Raw genomic sequence first — 15,925 nt, 5'->3', positions numbered from 1 at the left:
GCAACAACCGTAATTTATATTAAACACTGAATGGCAGCTCTTTTTCAAATATGGTTGTCAATGTCAATTTAAGCCCACGAAATGCAGCATGATATATCTTTGCGGTGCATCACGCCATGCTTACCCATCACACAAGGCTCACAGGGATCAGAGGCGCGGGTGTACCGCGGAGGATCCTCCTCCAGCATTCTGTTGGCTACCAAACCACCGGGCACCAGCGCAGGTGGAGCATCACTTTCAATCCCCTCCAGACGCCGGGCTATCCTCTCCTTTCTGTCAGAGACAGAAGGCAGAGCATATGGTGAGCATCTATTAAATCAAGTTAGTCTTTATATAAACATTTAGGCATGTTAATGTGAAAATATAGTATAGAGAGTCCTGAAGATACCTGTTCATTCCCAAATCCTTTGTGACAGCTCCCTCAAAGTATTTCTTCAACTCTGACACTGAATATTAGAACAGAAAATATACATTTAGAACAAATGCCATAACTAACAACCTATGTGTTATATTCTGACTTATTATGTGTGTTTGGAACCAATGCACACCTTTGGGAAGGGCGGACAGAAGTTTGGCATCTGTGTCTGAAACACTCTTGACCAAGGTGGTCTTGCCACTTAAGGAGAAGTCACTCTGAAAACTGAATGAGAAGACAGAGTCACAAACCTGAATTCCTAATAAATACAAAACATTTGATTAAAGCAGTTGGTCAGAATGGCTGGTGGAATGGTAGTGTAGTGTAATAGTGTTCTTCAACTCATTTGGATTACCCAAAACATGGACAACAAATTGTGCCTAGTTTCCTAATTCAGCTGTCCTTGCAGCGCTCAATCGCCTTGACTTAAAGAGGTGATGGCAGGTAAAGGTGAAACTCAGCTGGAGTCACTTCCAACAGGATCCAGCTTAAGAACTAGGCCATCAAGTCTTGACTCTCCTCCAAATGGAAACAGACAATCAAGGTCGTCTTCTTAATGCCTTTATATGTCACAATCAACACATCACACAAGCTAGGATAAATAAACTCACCTATCATCTCTTTCCTCTTTAATTTGTTATTGTTGAAAGAGCTGTCAATTTAGATTAGAAGCTCTTGGAACAGTTTAGGGCAGAGTCAACCATCAGTATTTTTATTTTAACATATTTTTCTAATGTCTTTCCAGACAACACTGTCAACCACATCTCATAGCTCAGAGTAGACCTCTGCATGTAAAAAAAAAAAATAGGAGACAATACAGAGGAGCTGCTGATCATGCTACTTTTATATTTTAATTTTTTGGACTGGATACCTGTTACATTGGTGAATTTTGACTTACATTTACTGTAGGAATGAAGGTAATTTGCTTACTATGCTAAAGCTCTAATGCTTAACCACCAGCAAAACATTTAAACTAATGCAAAAAGGGGGCTTTGTGCGAAGTGCCCCTGAAGGGGGTATTATTGCTCTAATGCCATGTGAACAAAAAAGTGTCTTAGGATAAGCTGTTCCAGGCATCTCCAGCTTTTAATGCTTACTGCACATGATAAGCTAAAGCACTCGACTGTTGTAAACCTATATCCTTACATATCCCTAACTTGATGACGGAGCACAAATGACACAGTTGTAAATGCTCTTAGAGAATAGAACAAGTCATTTCTGTAGCTCCAGTGTTTGCCCTTTAATCATTCAAGTGTGGTGACTGTAAACAGAAAAACTCACCTTAAGGTGTCTGTTGGCAACGAGGTTGAGCTGGAGAGTTTGGTGGGAGCTTTAGAGCTAATTCCTAAAACAGACACAAGAGAAAATTTTTAAAAAAAGGAAATTGCACTCCACCTTCTCCACCTTTCAGTTTAATAGTCAGTATGTCTGTGTTCACACTGCTGTACTGTAAAAAAAAAAAAACCCAAAAAACCTAACTGCTATGGAAACAGCTGTTTATAGTAAAGCTATTACGACAAAATTCAGAAGGGTATGATAGATGGGAAGAGTAAAAAAAACAAAACACAGTCCCTTAATTTTATCCAGACCCTTTTGTCCAGCAAAAACAAAACTGGCTAAGTTTTTGCTACACCATAATGGAATGCAATCCCACATTGGGGCTGCAACTTACCATTATTTTCATTGTCGATTAATCTCTTGCTTATTTTCTTGATTAATCAATAAGTTGTTTGGGCTATAAAATGGTGAAAAAACTGCTTAGGCCAACGATGACGTACTCAAATCTCTTGTTTTGTCCACAACCAAAAGAAATTCAGTTTCTAGCCATAAAGGAGTAAAAAAAAAAAATCCTGCAAATATTCAAATTGAAGAAGCTAGAATCAGAAACCAGTGTTTTGGTGTCAGATGAGCTTTAAAACTCATGGATGTCAACCCAAACTGGACTTCTTGAATCTCATTTCATTGTCTTTTCTAAAGAACCATCTCCTCACTGATTCAACCCTTTACGTTCTCTAGTTTGATTTGACATGGTCAGGAAGCCACTAAAGGGTTGCTGGTTTGATTTTTCTACTCAGGCTTGCCATGAATAATGTATATACTTATGATACTGCAGAGTATCCACAAAGCAACAGGTGTTTGACAGACCAAAACAAACTTCAGCCATCACAAATCTCACTTTAAGGATAAGAAGTCATACTTGGAACATGTTTCAAGAAATCTTTTGTAACCCATTAAAAGCATTGCCACTGTAAGAAAAAACTGGTATATATGCAGCTGAAAACTGAAAAGTCACTTTTCGTTTTCTCAGAGTAAACACCAACAATCTACTGTTCCAGTAAAAGCCTCATGAGTCACTTGTCAAAGACAGTTACTCAGAAAGTTCACATCCAGTTCCCAACTGATAGCTGACCCTCTCGTCTCACGTCACAGCAACAGCAGCCTGTTGTAAAGTTGTAGCCCAGTATAGGAGACAGATCGTGTGACTGCTCCAGACGCCTCGAGAACACCTCCAGCTTATTTTGGCCTCCAAAGACTGTGTGGCAATACAGCAAGGAATGTTTGGCAGGACAGAAAGTAAGGAAGTGAAAGGTGTGATGGTAGAGGCAGATGCCTCCATAGCGTATTAAATAGATTCTCAGTGTTTTTTGTGAAGTGCACCAGTGAAATTCAAGCACTCAAAAGTGACATGTTTTAATCTAAGGCAAAACACAAGTCAGAATTAGGAATAAGCATGACCAGAAATCTTTCCTGGAAATATTCATTTTATGATTATTGTCCTGTAAATGCAATTGTGACAGCTCCCCCAAGCACAGGTTTTGCTTGGCATGCAAAGCACTGAAGAGATGAAGAATGGCTGCAGCAACTTCGGCGCGCTATTTTCATTCTCCAAACCCATAAATGTCATAACCTCTAAAGCATGACTTCATCTCAAATCCACAAACATTGAAGATCTTGGACGCCTGTGGGAATCTTGCGTAGGTGTGTGTACATGTATCAGTTTATCTGTCTGGAAAGCCCCTTGCACACAAGTCAGTCATCCTTGGAAATGCCTGCAGGTTGTCAACAAAACAAGCAGCACAAGGCTCAAGGATGGCAGTGCCAGAGAGCAGCTTAGGCTGCTGACGGTCCCAAAGTGAGCGTGGTGAGGAGAGGGATTTTCTATAAATATTCAGAGGTGCAAAATAGACTCCCTGAGTGAAATGGGCCTTCGCTTGCACACAATCTGTTTGGAAAGTCTGCTGGTTCAACATGAAGAGGTTCCATCTCAGCAGGCAATGATAGAGTGCATTTCCAAAGGAAGGAAAAAACAGCGTTCACCTGTTGAATATACAGCAGTAAAAATTATCTTTCAGTACTCAAACTTACTCGCCATTCCTTCAAAGCTGATGATGCTAACAATCGTGCTAATGGTAAAAGATAAACCCTCTGTTCCTATTCATAATATCCCAAAATCCTTAAACGCATTAGACAGAGATGAGTAGCTCTTACACACATCATGAATCCCTGATTCATCTGATCCAACCAAGCAAAGGAGATAACCAGGTAACTTCAACGCCTCTTAGTCCGTTCCACCAAGCCAGGCTTTTCAATCTACAGTATCAGTGACAGCCACCAAGTTTGTCTCAGTAAAGAGCTAAATGGCATTAGCCGAATCCCCCACGCAATCTATAGAGTTAAGGTGGGTTAAGAAAGTCATCCTATAGCCCGTCCGAGCCCTCCCCTTTCAAAGGCCTTACCTTGGATACAGGGCTCCACATGGCCCACATGGTAACTAGAGATCCATGGGTTTCGAAACATGTTTAAGAAGAAGAACAGAAGGATGCCCCGTTGCTATGACTCCCCTCCGGTCACAGCGGTGGTGGACAGCAAGAGTGGCAGCGGTGGAGGCGAGGGCTGCTACCGGCAAGCGGACAGGCAGGGATGGAGGTTGCAACGCGACCACACACACACATGGATGAGCACACAGCAGACTGACTGCAAGCTACAGCCAACACAGACTGGCTGTCATACACTGTGTGTGTGTTGGTGTACATGTCAGTGTGTGTGTATGTGCACGCAAGGCAGCTGAAAGAGAGAGAGAGACAGCACAGCAGGGTGCTAAAGCAGCTCAGAGCCCTAATCAGATTACAGGCAGAAATTAGCCTTGATGATAAAAACTCTGGAACAGGATTGGAGGAGGGTGCCAGCAGGGCTGCAGGGGGTGGTATGGGGTCTGGGGCAGCTGGAAGTCGGATGGTATCCCAAATACACGCACATATCAGGCATGTTTCAGCCATGATGCCCAGGTACCAACAAAACTCCAAATATTAAAGAAACAAATTGATATTAATATCATTATCACATCAGTGTGAAATCTTGTTAATTCTGTTTTTAAATGCAGCAGAGTCCACTAGATCATAAAATCCAGTGTACTACAGGGAGTATGATTCATTATGGTTGTTAGATTTTTACTGGCAGCCTTGTCTTGATGCCAGTTCAGCCAAAACTGAAGGCTTTATTAAGATGTCATGTGCAATGCAGTCGAACAGAACTAATTTCCTGCCATATTCTAATTGTTAACCATTAAATACAACATCAAAAGCAAAGAGATTTCTCACAATATTTTTTTAAATGTTGTTAAAAACTGACGGGGTATAGTTTATTTCAGTTTTTGTTCTTCCTCATTGTACTTTTTCGAACTCTACAGCACACACACACTCCATTGACTGTATAAAATGTGGATGAATTTTGTGGGTCAGAAAAGTGAACTCAATGCGGAAGTGCCTTAAATCTGCATTCTTTGTAATAGGACCCCAGCAGGGGGCGACTCCACTGGTTTCAAAAAGAAGTCAAATTGATGTGACCTTATAAGAAAATGATCCTTTTTCTCATTTATTACTTCAACTGTAAAACATTTTATTAATGAGTTTATGGTCGTATTCTCTAGTTTCATGTTATTTAGTTAGTTATTGTCCCATTTAAAGTAAAATAGACGATATATAATAGGATTGTTTTAGGGCATGTCGCTACCACAGCGTGTCCTCAGGCTCTCAGTCAGATACTCAGTCAGGTATAATGAGTGGCTGCAGACACAATCTCATCCATTCGTTGATAAAACCCACTTTTCTCAATCATCGATCAGGTAATGTGTGGCAAGTACTGGCAGTGGAGGCTACAGTGAGTGTCCAGTCTCCACCTCTGGTCACTTCTGCACGCTGACCCATTCTAGTGAAATAAAAAAATTTTAAGATGCCTGATAAGAGGAAGGAAGGAAGAAAGTGCAGCCAGTCCAGCTGCCAAAAAGTCAAAGGTACCTGTGGAGCTTGGATCACTAGTTTACTGTCAATGACACCCCCTGAATAAAAAAGTTAAAGCATCTACAAAAGATGCAGATGAGCATGCATGCATCCACAACACTGACAAACTTCAGAGAGCAGCAGTTTAAAGCAAAACAAAGGTCTTTGGTCAAGTAAATGTCGGACATGCAGTGCATGAGGGGTAGGGAAGCAACATACAGTAATGCCAGTGTAATAAGGCAGTTAGCGCCATTAATGTTTAGAAGACAATGATTAGATTTACAAACTTTATCAAACACAAAATGACACAATTTAGAGATATGAGGCAAGCAAACAAAAGAGAAGGTCTGCAAATCAGTGAAACAAAAGAAAACTGTACTATGATGCCCTGCAGGGGCTGGAAGACATTGCTAGACATTGTTTGTGTGTGAGTATAATACAAAATTGTCTTATTGTCACTTGGTATACATACACGAAGGGTGGCACAGAAAACATGTGCATGACACACATAATTAGGCAAAGATTCAGTTACTGTAGCTCTTTTAGTAAGTATGGGGGACGAATAATGTTAATAATCCAAACTTAGAAACTTCTGTTGTTTATATTGTTTTGCTGCTCACTGAGGTTTGACCTTATTGTGTACAATATTCAGAATACCAAAACAAATCATCAAGCTGTCAGTTTGTCTTCTCTCTTTACTTAGCTCTCCACTTTTTAAATCTTTACTGGAAACTACAGAAGAACCACAGTATAACCTCCAGCACTCATCATCAGTAAGAACAAACGTACAGAAAAGCATTCTCCCAGAAAAGCCCTATCTTGAAAAACTTTAGTATGATACCACTTAACATGATGTCTGATGTTGTACATGAATATCTGCAGTGTCACACTGGACATGTGAGAGCTCCCTGAACTGTATTGAATAAGTAAACTGACAACAAAAACCAGCTCTTTACTCTTGTTACACACTTTCAGACTCCGTCTTAGGCCTTCTCACTTGCACACTCACCCGACTCCTCTGTCTGATGCTTTTTCTCACCCTTTCACACACAAACTCCCCCCACCATCCTCCCCTAGTCTGCCTTCTCTCCCTGTAGACGCCCCTAATAAGGCAACATGTGTTGTGAGTGGCTGCCTCGGGGAGAGGTCACCCTGTAAGCCAGCCGGCCATGTTTACCAGGGGACCGTCTCCACGCCTGCTCTCTGCTCTGCCTTGTTTTCTTCCCCACTCCTTCTCACTTTCACTCCTCAGATTTGTCATCCTTGCCATCCATCTAGCTTCGCTCCTCTGATCCCTCCTACTCATTCCGCTCAACTCCTTTTCTCTCCATCTCTTTCCCGCATTTTTGGCATTTCATTGTTTCTTTACCTGTCTCTCTCTACTTAACTCTGTTTACCCCTCCTTCTATTGCCAACGCCCATGCCAGCTTGCGCGGCAACAAACACGATACGTCCCTCGTTAGTCACTCTGTGTCTCACCGGTTGCGCATTTTATATGTTCAAAACAAGCTTCACGTCATTCATAAAGCTTTTCTTAGAAGTAAACCTCACTGGCATAAGACAGAGTACTTAAAACCTTCCAAGAAATCAAACTGAGGTGGACTTTGAGTCGAGTGACAACATGGGAACTTGTGTCAGACATTGTGACCAATTTAACATCTTGGATTTGCAGACCTTTATAGGAGGTTGAGATTAAGTTCAATTTGTTGACAAATTAGTTCTCTTATTTGGGGTTGTGTGTGTCAAAAAGAGTTCAGCATCTCACTTGCATAATCTGCAGGGGTTTTTTTGCCATTTTTATATACAATAAATAAGCTCTTGCTGTTTGACCTTAACTGTTAAGAAAGCATATTATAGCAATTAAACATACTAAAGCAAATGAACACACTATAGCAAAGGGACATATTACAAGACAAAACAAAAATCTCCCATAAAAATATATCAGCAACATGTGTGTCAGGTGCCTGTCATGTCACGTCACCAAGTAAACTGTCAGGTCTATCTCTCTCTCAAATGACGAATTGATTTCTGCTCTTGACATGTTACCAGCTACAAAAACCTGTACCGTTGAGACCCCTTTCTCAGACTTCAACTGTCTCTTGGTTTTTGGGTCAAAGTCAAATAAAAATGTGAAACTCAGTTCAACAATTTCATCTTGCAACACTGGATGTCCAAACCGGTCAATAAAACTCAACAGCCAGGACATCATATAAACACCCCGAGGGGAAGCACTTCAACAAATCCCTGTGACTCAGCATCAAAGCATCTCTTTGCTAATCGAACTTTAAGCTGTGAAGCTCAGCAGCACACTAGTCATACAACAGGGCCTCAGCCAAGGATGGACTTTTTTCTATTAAAAAAAAAAAACGCATGATACTTCATTCAGCCTGAGCGTGAGAGTTCTGTTCGAACATATAACATGCTTTAAATTCCCAAAAACAGGTAATCAACTTTAACTTTGACCATCCTCAGTTACTCTATTTCTATTCTAGAGTTTTCTCAAAGTTAATCGAGTAAAACATATAGACTATCCCTTAACAAACGGCATATTTTCGACAGTGCCAGGTGAGGAAAATGGATGAGACAGCTCATCTGGTGTAAATGTTATGCTGTGTTATAGCTAAAGGATAGGTTATAGCATAATTGATACTCAGAGATTTGGAAACAATTAATTTAAGTATATGACTTTCCTTTCGGTTAAAGCAGCCTCAGCTCAAACTAAAAGGAAGAGAGGGGAAGAAAGAACACCGATTTTTTTATATTTTCAAGGGACATTTGACGCACCTCAAGTCCTGTAAAGTATGCCTATGTTCATGTTACTATTAGACCAACAGCAAATAAACAAATGCGTCCATTAGCCTATTATCTTATGTGTCTTATTTTGTAGACTAATTTCTTTATCAAAGGTCATACAACATAGATATATTGGATTTTAGTTGGCTTGTCCATGTGCATGATGTGACATCAAGTGCAAACAAGCTTTTCATGTGTTCAATGTGTGCTTTTAAAACATTTTTTTATCAAGAGCAATATTTTGCCAATATTGTCGGTAATAATTATTCAGTTAGTTGTAATAATGATGCACTAATATTATTAATTAAATCTACAATGTGACATCTCTTTGTTCAGGTTTTCTGACAGCTTGTAGATGGCATGTTTTTCTCTTTGTTTGCTCAGCCATACTGGCATTTAGCTGCTAACAATAACAACTCTTTCAAGTACTTTTAATGATAAAAAATGTGTGATTTCTTGTACATCCTGGGGACTTTAAAGCACTTTTAATTCAACATTTAACTGTTTTAACAGAGAAATAATTACTTATTTAGAAACTTCTTTGCATTTTTGGCAGCAGCAGATGCTGTGCTCCAACCAGACTTGCCTTTATTAGGAGAAACTTTCTTTGTTTTGGTTAGCTTGTACGAATGCACTAATGTACTGACACACAGACACACATGCACTAATATAAACACTTGCACACACATGCAGAAGAAGTGCATAATCCAAACTCTCTCTTATTCACACACAAAAAACCAGGTCGAGTGAGAGCCTGAGCCAGCAGAGCAGGAACCTTCATCCTTCCCCCTTTCTTAAACATTTACTCTGGCAGTTCTGTCTTTAGATCCAGATCTGCGTTCCTCTCTGCTGCCTTGCATCAACTCTGCCTGACACGCGGCACAGAAATCTGCCTGCTCTGCTCTTATATGGGTATCGATGAGCACAGAGCATGGTGCTCAGGAGAGACACTTAGGAAGTACTGCAACTCTTAGGCAGAGCCAGAGGGAGGGAGGAAGGAAAGAGACAAAGACAGCGTGGGTGAAGGAGGAGGAAGAGGAGGATTTCATGCCAGAAGTGGTCCCTGGAGAATTTGTCTGTCTTTTCTTAAAGTTACATCGTCCAGGAACATCTTCACATTATGTAACACGATGATGTAACTTAAGGTAACTTATGAGCAGAAAAAAAGTTAATTTGATACAATGCTAAGTTAGCTGTTGGAATAGCATGTCTCCAAACTATTGCAGGGTCATTGCTGCAGCGCTTCTACTTTTGCCTAGATTGAACACATAAACTAGCCAAACCAAATATTTAAAGGTATGAGTTGGTCAATGTTATTAAACTATGCTCCCAGTGGCCCTAAAGAACACCATCGTATTTGGAAATTTGACTCATAGGAGATACCAATACCAATAAAAACATATCTTTTACAATCTCTCCACTGTATTTTTCATATCTATCATGGTAGGACATTTTGATTAGATGCTGCCTGTACATGAACTATTTTTTCTAATTAAGGCAAGTATTCAATTTCAAAATACCAGCATAAATATGCTTTGTGTCTAGTGGCACCTGTACATAACTTTATATAACTGTAACTACACCTCAATCACAGTATCATTTACTTTCACGTCATTCTTTTTTCCAACACCATCTTCTTAATATGTATACAATGACCAAAGCATGCATTTATATTAATATATCATATTAATGAATTTATTTTCATTTTCATTATTGTTTTTTATTTCTTGTTATATACATGGTTAATCGATAAATCGATTAGTTGTCAACTATTACATAAATCGACAATTACTTTGCTAATCGACTAATTGAAACTTTTAAGAAAAACCACAAAAACATTTCTGATTACAACTTCGTAAATGTTAATATTTTTTTTATTTCTTCACTCCTCTTTGACTTAAACTTGTTATCTTTGTGTTCTGGACAAAACTACACATTTAAGGACATCATCTTGGGCCTTAGGAAATACAGATTGACATTTTTCTGCATTTTCTGACATTTTCTTTTGTAGACCAAACAAGTATTTGATTAAACGAGAAAATAATCAACAGATAATCATTAGCCCCTAATTCCACCGGTGTGCTGATATGCTTTTTACACTTTCTTTTCTCTGCTAAATCCTGCTGCAACCACCTTAAATTCCACTGCTAGACTTACAATGGTTACAACATCCAGCAACATCAAGAAAGACCACTATTACCAAAGCAAAATGTTTCCTATACTTAATTTAAAGGGGCACTACGTAGTTTTGGTGGAGAAATTCAAAATCAATGAAATCCTTTACAATATTAATGAGGTAATAAAACAAACTCAGAAATATTTTTATATTATGTTTCCATAACTGAATAAACAATCTGTCCTAAAATAAGGTCCCCAGAACACTGGTTGAAGCTAGAAAGGTGGCAGGGTCCGCCACATATAGACAAAGTAAAACATTATGAAATTGTGTTGTCCTTTAAGGCCACTTTGTTTATTCAGTTATAAAGACAAAGAGAGTTTGTTTATTTTGTTTGTTTAGGCATAAAAAATCAGTCACTGAAGATTTATCTTTCTGATTAAATCTTCTTCCCCAAAACTACATACTGCACCTTTAAAGTAAAATTATGCAAAAACATACCAGAGAAAGATATATCATCAGTTGCACATAGTAACAATACAAATCTGAGAACGCAGGACCCATTTAGGAGCATGAATAAAGTGGCCATCATCACTGATTCATGTCACATGTAACCAAACAGCAGCAGTCATACATTCAGAATGAGGTCATCATGCTAGCAGGCCAGCAGGAGGCTGTGGACAGCTCTCAGCCCTCTGACATACTGAGTGCTGAGAGTAACAGCGGACAGTGGGGCCAACCAGAGATGGCGCTGGGTACCAGTTACAAATTAACTGGTGCATGAGACCATATTCAACAGGTCACAGCAGTTCCTCTTTAAATAGGAGCAGGGGGTGATGAAAGAATGTACAGTGGTTGCTGATCGCTGAAGAGTTGGAGTTGTTGAAATTCTTGTTAAGGGAAACATTAATAGGACATATTGCCTTTTTCAGATATTTTAAATTTGCCCTTTCAATTATAAGAGTTATTTTTACAACTGTGAAATTTTGCTGCAAAAAACTTCAACATTGCTAGAACTCTGCTCTTGCATACACCAACAACAAAGCTATATGTCACCACTGCCTTTAGAAAAAGATGCATGAATCTAGAGGAGAAACATATCTGAAGCTACCTGGTATACGTATTGTTCTAGTGTTCAACAAAGAGGCTTAGAAGTGCAAACAGAAAGATTCAGTGAACCATATATGAATTTATTTATATTCTGTATGTCCACCTATTTTAACAAAGAATCAAGCCTTCAATGAATTATGTGTCTGAAACAGTTGGAGTTGTGTGCAGCTCTGTATTCTAATACGCAGATGAACATAATCCAGTGCCATAAGGTCAGGCATGGGACTGGCCAATAAACCTGTCCGATCATTTTGATGAGTGCAACAGGTGCAGAGCAAGCAAGCAAAGCAACTGCCGCGCGGAGTCACAAGCACTCACTATAAAAACAAAACTGTTGAGAAATGACGCCTGGCCAGCGTTGGAACAACACACCAGCCCAACACATAGCTGATGGATCAGCTGCACACACATGCCACCATACAGCCATAATCTGGAGCTTGGAATGCTAATACCCATGTGGTTACTTGAGACAGGGCTTGGTTGGGACACTACACTTCACTTGTGATATAACAGTGAATGACAATGATTGACCAATCTTAAAGACACTTATGTAGTTATAATACTTAAACTGACTGCAGAACATTGTAAACCACCAGGTACTCTCACTGACATAATAATAACATAAGTGCTTCTGTCCTCTGTTATCCTGCTCTATTTGCCCTTGGTTCTTGCAAAAAAAGCATTAATATCTATAAACTATGCAATGGATTTAAACTATGTCTAATGGTTTACAAATTTGACTTTTTTTCGAAACAATCACATTTTACTTTTACACAAGAACTGAAAACAAACTATGGCTGGTAAACAATCAAACTGACAAAAAGCAAATTTACAAGCCATATTAATGTGTTTTTCAGGTGTACCAGAGCAGGTGTGAGGCAACTTTTGCACATTAAAACCTCTTGTTATGATTCAGTAATCTAATACTAGATGACAAGGTTTTTTCTGAATGATTTATATATTTAAGTTACAAGGAAGCTACAGCAGCACCAAAGGAAATCAAACATCCAAAATAATGGCCAAACCTTCTATCTCAACATTTATCCAGGAATCTTCAATTTACAACTCAACACAAAGCTACGTCACAAGTGATGAACGGTGGTCAGATCCATCATGAGAGAAGTGCTTTCTTTCTGACCAAATACAAATAATAGTATGCACGACATTCAATTAGGAAAGCGAAAACAATACTTACAGTGCTTTAGCTCCAATACTAAGGGCGTAAAAGAAAAGCTTCTCAAGTGAGGTCCATTTATCTTGACTGTGAATTCAGGGACAGGAAACTACCAAACAAAGAGTCTCACGAGTTCCTTATTCAGAGGAAAGTAGATGCTGAGGAGGCAGGAGGCGCAGGTGTGAGCAGGTAAACCCAAACAGAGGATCCAAAGTCATCCACCATGAAGCAGGTCCAACCTCAGCAGCCGACAAATATAGCCTGGTGCTTTCCCACTAGCTCTGCTGCACCAGGCCAAATAAATCAGTCCAAGAACGGCAGAGCAAAAAAGAGAGAGAAGAAGGGAGAGGGAGTGGGGTGTTCAGGCGAGGGGTGAAGGAGAGAGACAGGGATGAAGAGGAGAAAAATGCACAAAAGGGGTGCTAGAACAGACGGCTACTCCTACGATAAGTGCATACTCAAACTATTCCAAAAGTCAAAACTGTGGTTCTTGAAATGTCCATTATTGTAACCCAGGTTTGGGACCCTGGTCTGATAGTTTAGACTGAGACTGAGAGGTGACACAGCACTGCTTCAAAGGGGTTTGGGGAGTACGGGCCAAAATCGGTGTGGTAACCTCATCCCACAGCAACCATGTATGGGCTGAAGAGAGCGGCCTCGATAGAGGGGCATCTGCCATAAATAGCCAGGAAGCGTTGGGCTCACAGCACAGGGGGATCGAATCAGCTGTTAAACTACAATCCACCAGCACGGTGTGAACCATGCTCTGCAGGCGCTCCTGTACCACAGGACTAAACTTAATTTTGCTCTGAGAAAATGCATGAGTAACCTACACATCAATTTAAAACAGCCAATAATGTATCCAACAGTAGGATGCATTTAAATTTCTGGCTCATCAGTTTTATAAACGTTGCACTGTATGGTTTTAAAGGCCACAGATGGTTAGTTTAATCTAAAGAGTTGATCTTAAATCTGCAGTATGTCCACTCATGATTTAATGCCTTATTATGCTCATGATCATTGCCAAAGTACTCACTGCAGGACAGCTGTGAGATGCACAAAACTGGATCTCTTTCTTTGCAGTTCACGTTGGGTTGCTCACCTACACAAACACACATGCAGGCAGGACAAGGTGTAAATATTTATGAAAAGTTATGCAACTATTGCTCATCTCCAAAAATGTAAATGTGAAGGAAGCAAGCAAACAGCTCTTTTACATGTTGTCTTACAAAAAACTAAAGATGTAGAAAATAAAGTCGACAAAATCCTTCTCAAGAAAAACATCATGATCATTGTCATCATTATATACATACAGTACATGTCAACATTCATTTTCACATGATTTTAAATGTATATGCTTCAAAGTGTCAAGGTTTATTCTATAAATAAACAGGTAAAAGTGTCCTCTGCCTGAACACCCTGTGGTGGAGAGGAAGCAGGCTTTGTTCAGGGTTTTTGGAGTTATATCTTTAGAGTTTGGCTCCATCTTGTGGACATGACTGCTGCATAACGGTATACGCAGTTAACTGTGTCTCTAGTTCCTCTACAGATGTTTAAACAAACACATTCAAATGAAAACGTGGTCTGCTCCTTTCAAATAAATCTTCCTCTCCTGTTATTTGGGTGCGGTACAGTTGAGAATGTAAGCGAGGAGGAGTGGAGAAGGAGGACAACTGTCACTGTGCCGTTAATGGAGCTACTTATTCCCCAAGCAACAGAAGGAGCATGTTTGACAGGTGTACAGTAATGACAGATATGAAGTTTACTCACCATGTCCTGGCTCCAACACTGAGGCTGCTGTTATGGAGGGACAGCTGGAAATGAATGGTAGTGGGACTGTGCACCACATATCTACCATGAATACAATTGTCGTATATTGATAGATATTTAGAAAACACAATTACATTGGGTTTTTTTCATAATGTACTAGTACTAGTACTAGTAGAATATATGATTAGCTGCAATAGCACACTAACAGTTCTAACGTTGAAGTAGTAACTATCAGTAATTGAAGCTGCAGTACATTTTTAATCCTAATATTTTCTAATTTAATAAAAAAAAAAAGTAAATTAAACAAGTTATATCCTGTTTGTGTAGAGTTTTACCTGACGAAGACGGTTGGCACCTGTCCCCAGCGGCCATCTTGGAGGTAAACGTTATACTGCTTTGAGCTTAGCTTTAAGCTTTAGCTTTAGCCTTAGCTAGCCTTATGTGGCAACTTCGGTCAAGATTAACTCCAGCTTTTACGTAAAACTATTCTGAATTACAGTTAGTAGCAAAGGTAAAGGCACAACATACCAGCACAAAACATTATGTGGAAAATTACCCAACTAAAAATACGTCCAAAAATGGGTGTCTCATTTGGGGCTAGTTAGCTACCGTCAGCTAGAGTAACGTTAGCTTAACTTCGGAATGCTAACAATCGGTGTGGCAATCACACGGAAGTGGGAAATAGTATCACAACTGACCTTTTATAGTTTTAAAAATGTGTAACTCTGCTAAGTGAAGGCTTTTTAACAGTTATCTTTCCTTCAAGCCAAGCTGACAGACTGGCACCAACCAATTATTGCATTATTTAATGTAAGCAAACTAGCTAACTGACACCTGGGGCTGATGTAGCTAGGAATTGTAACTAACAGGTGGTGCTATAACAAAATAATGTTGTCAAACATTTATGTTGTCAGAGCAGGTGTGTTTATAGTTATGTTATACACCACCAACATTAAATAAATGAACTTGTATGCAGTCGTAGCTACATGCTTCTGATACAGTATTGCTTTATCTTTATGTTTTATCTATTTTTCTCCATTCAAAGTAGATTTGACTGAAATGTTGGCTAATTTGGGGTCACTGTAACTAAAGCGATATAAAAGTTGATTGCCTTTTTGCAAGTATATATTGTATTATTTGTGAATTTATCTGTGAATATACATCCAGTAACTGCCTTTTCATATTTATGTAGACCTAATTAAGCTAAATATTGCTTCTTTAATATGTTCAATAGCACTGACAGATGCTGCGTGTACATTATGTGAGGTCCT

The 15,925-nt window shown here is 39.4% G+C and overlaps 1 protein-coding gene and 1 long non-coding RNA gene across 8 annotated transcripts in view; one reads left to right on the top strand and one right to left on the bottom strand.

Annotated features, from left to right (window-relative positions):
- Positions 1 to 15,158, bottom strand: part of svilb (supervillin b) — a 52,672-nt gene extending 37,514 nt beyond the window's left edge. The window contains exons 1-7 of one of the 5 annotated variants that reach the window (XM_084368037.1): positions 14,990 to 15,158; positions 14,655 to 14,735; positions 13,921 to 13,986; positions 1,697 to 1,760; positions 549 to 640; positions 389 to 446; positions 125 to 273 (exon numbers count right to left, since the gene is read on the bottom strand). In XM_084368037.1, the coding sequence (XP_084224163.1) occupies positions 125 to 273; positions 389 to 446; positions 549 to 640; positions 1,697 to 1,760; positions 13,921 to 13,986; positions 14,655 to 14,735; positions 14,990 to 15,026 (547 nt within the window). In that variant the 5' untranslated portion in view covers positions 15,027 to 15,158. Of the gene's footprint in view, positions 1 to 124; positions 274 to 388; positions 447 to 548; positions 641 to 1,696; positions 1,761 to 12,905; positions 13,439 to 13,920; positions 13,987 to 14,654; positions 14,736 to 14,989 lie in introns of those variants that run through there. The other 4 variants (XM_084368035.1, XM_084368036.1, XM_084368039.1 and 1 more) reach the window with 4 other exon arrangements.
- Positions 14,526 to 15,925, top strand: part of LOC311265921 — a 31,939-nt gene continuing 30,539 nt past the window's right edge. For all 3 annotated transcript variants that reach the window (XR_014623646.1, XR_014623647.1, XR_014623648.1), the window contains exons 1-2: positions 14,526 to 14,711; positions 14,982 to 15,033. This is a non-coding gene — a long non-coding RNA (uncharacterized lncRNA). The remainder of the gene's footprint in view (positions 14,712 to 14,981; positions 15,034 to 15,925) is intronic.

This window comes from Pagrus pagrus (assembly GCF_965226575.1).
Source record: "Pagrus pagrus genome assembly, chromosome: 12".
Lineage (NCBI taxonomy): Eukaryota > Metazoa > Chordata > Actinopteri > Spariformes > Sparidae > Pagrus > Pagrus pagrus.
Note: the sequence above shows the minus strand (reverse complement) of the source record. Positions and strands in the feature narration are given on the sequence as shown.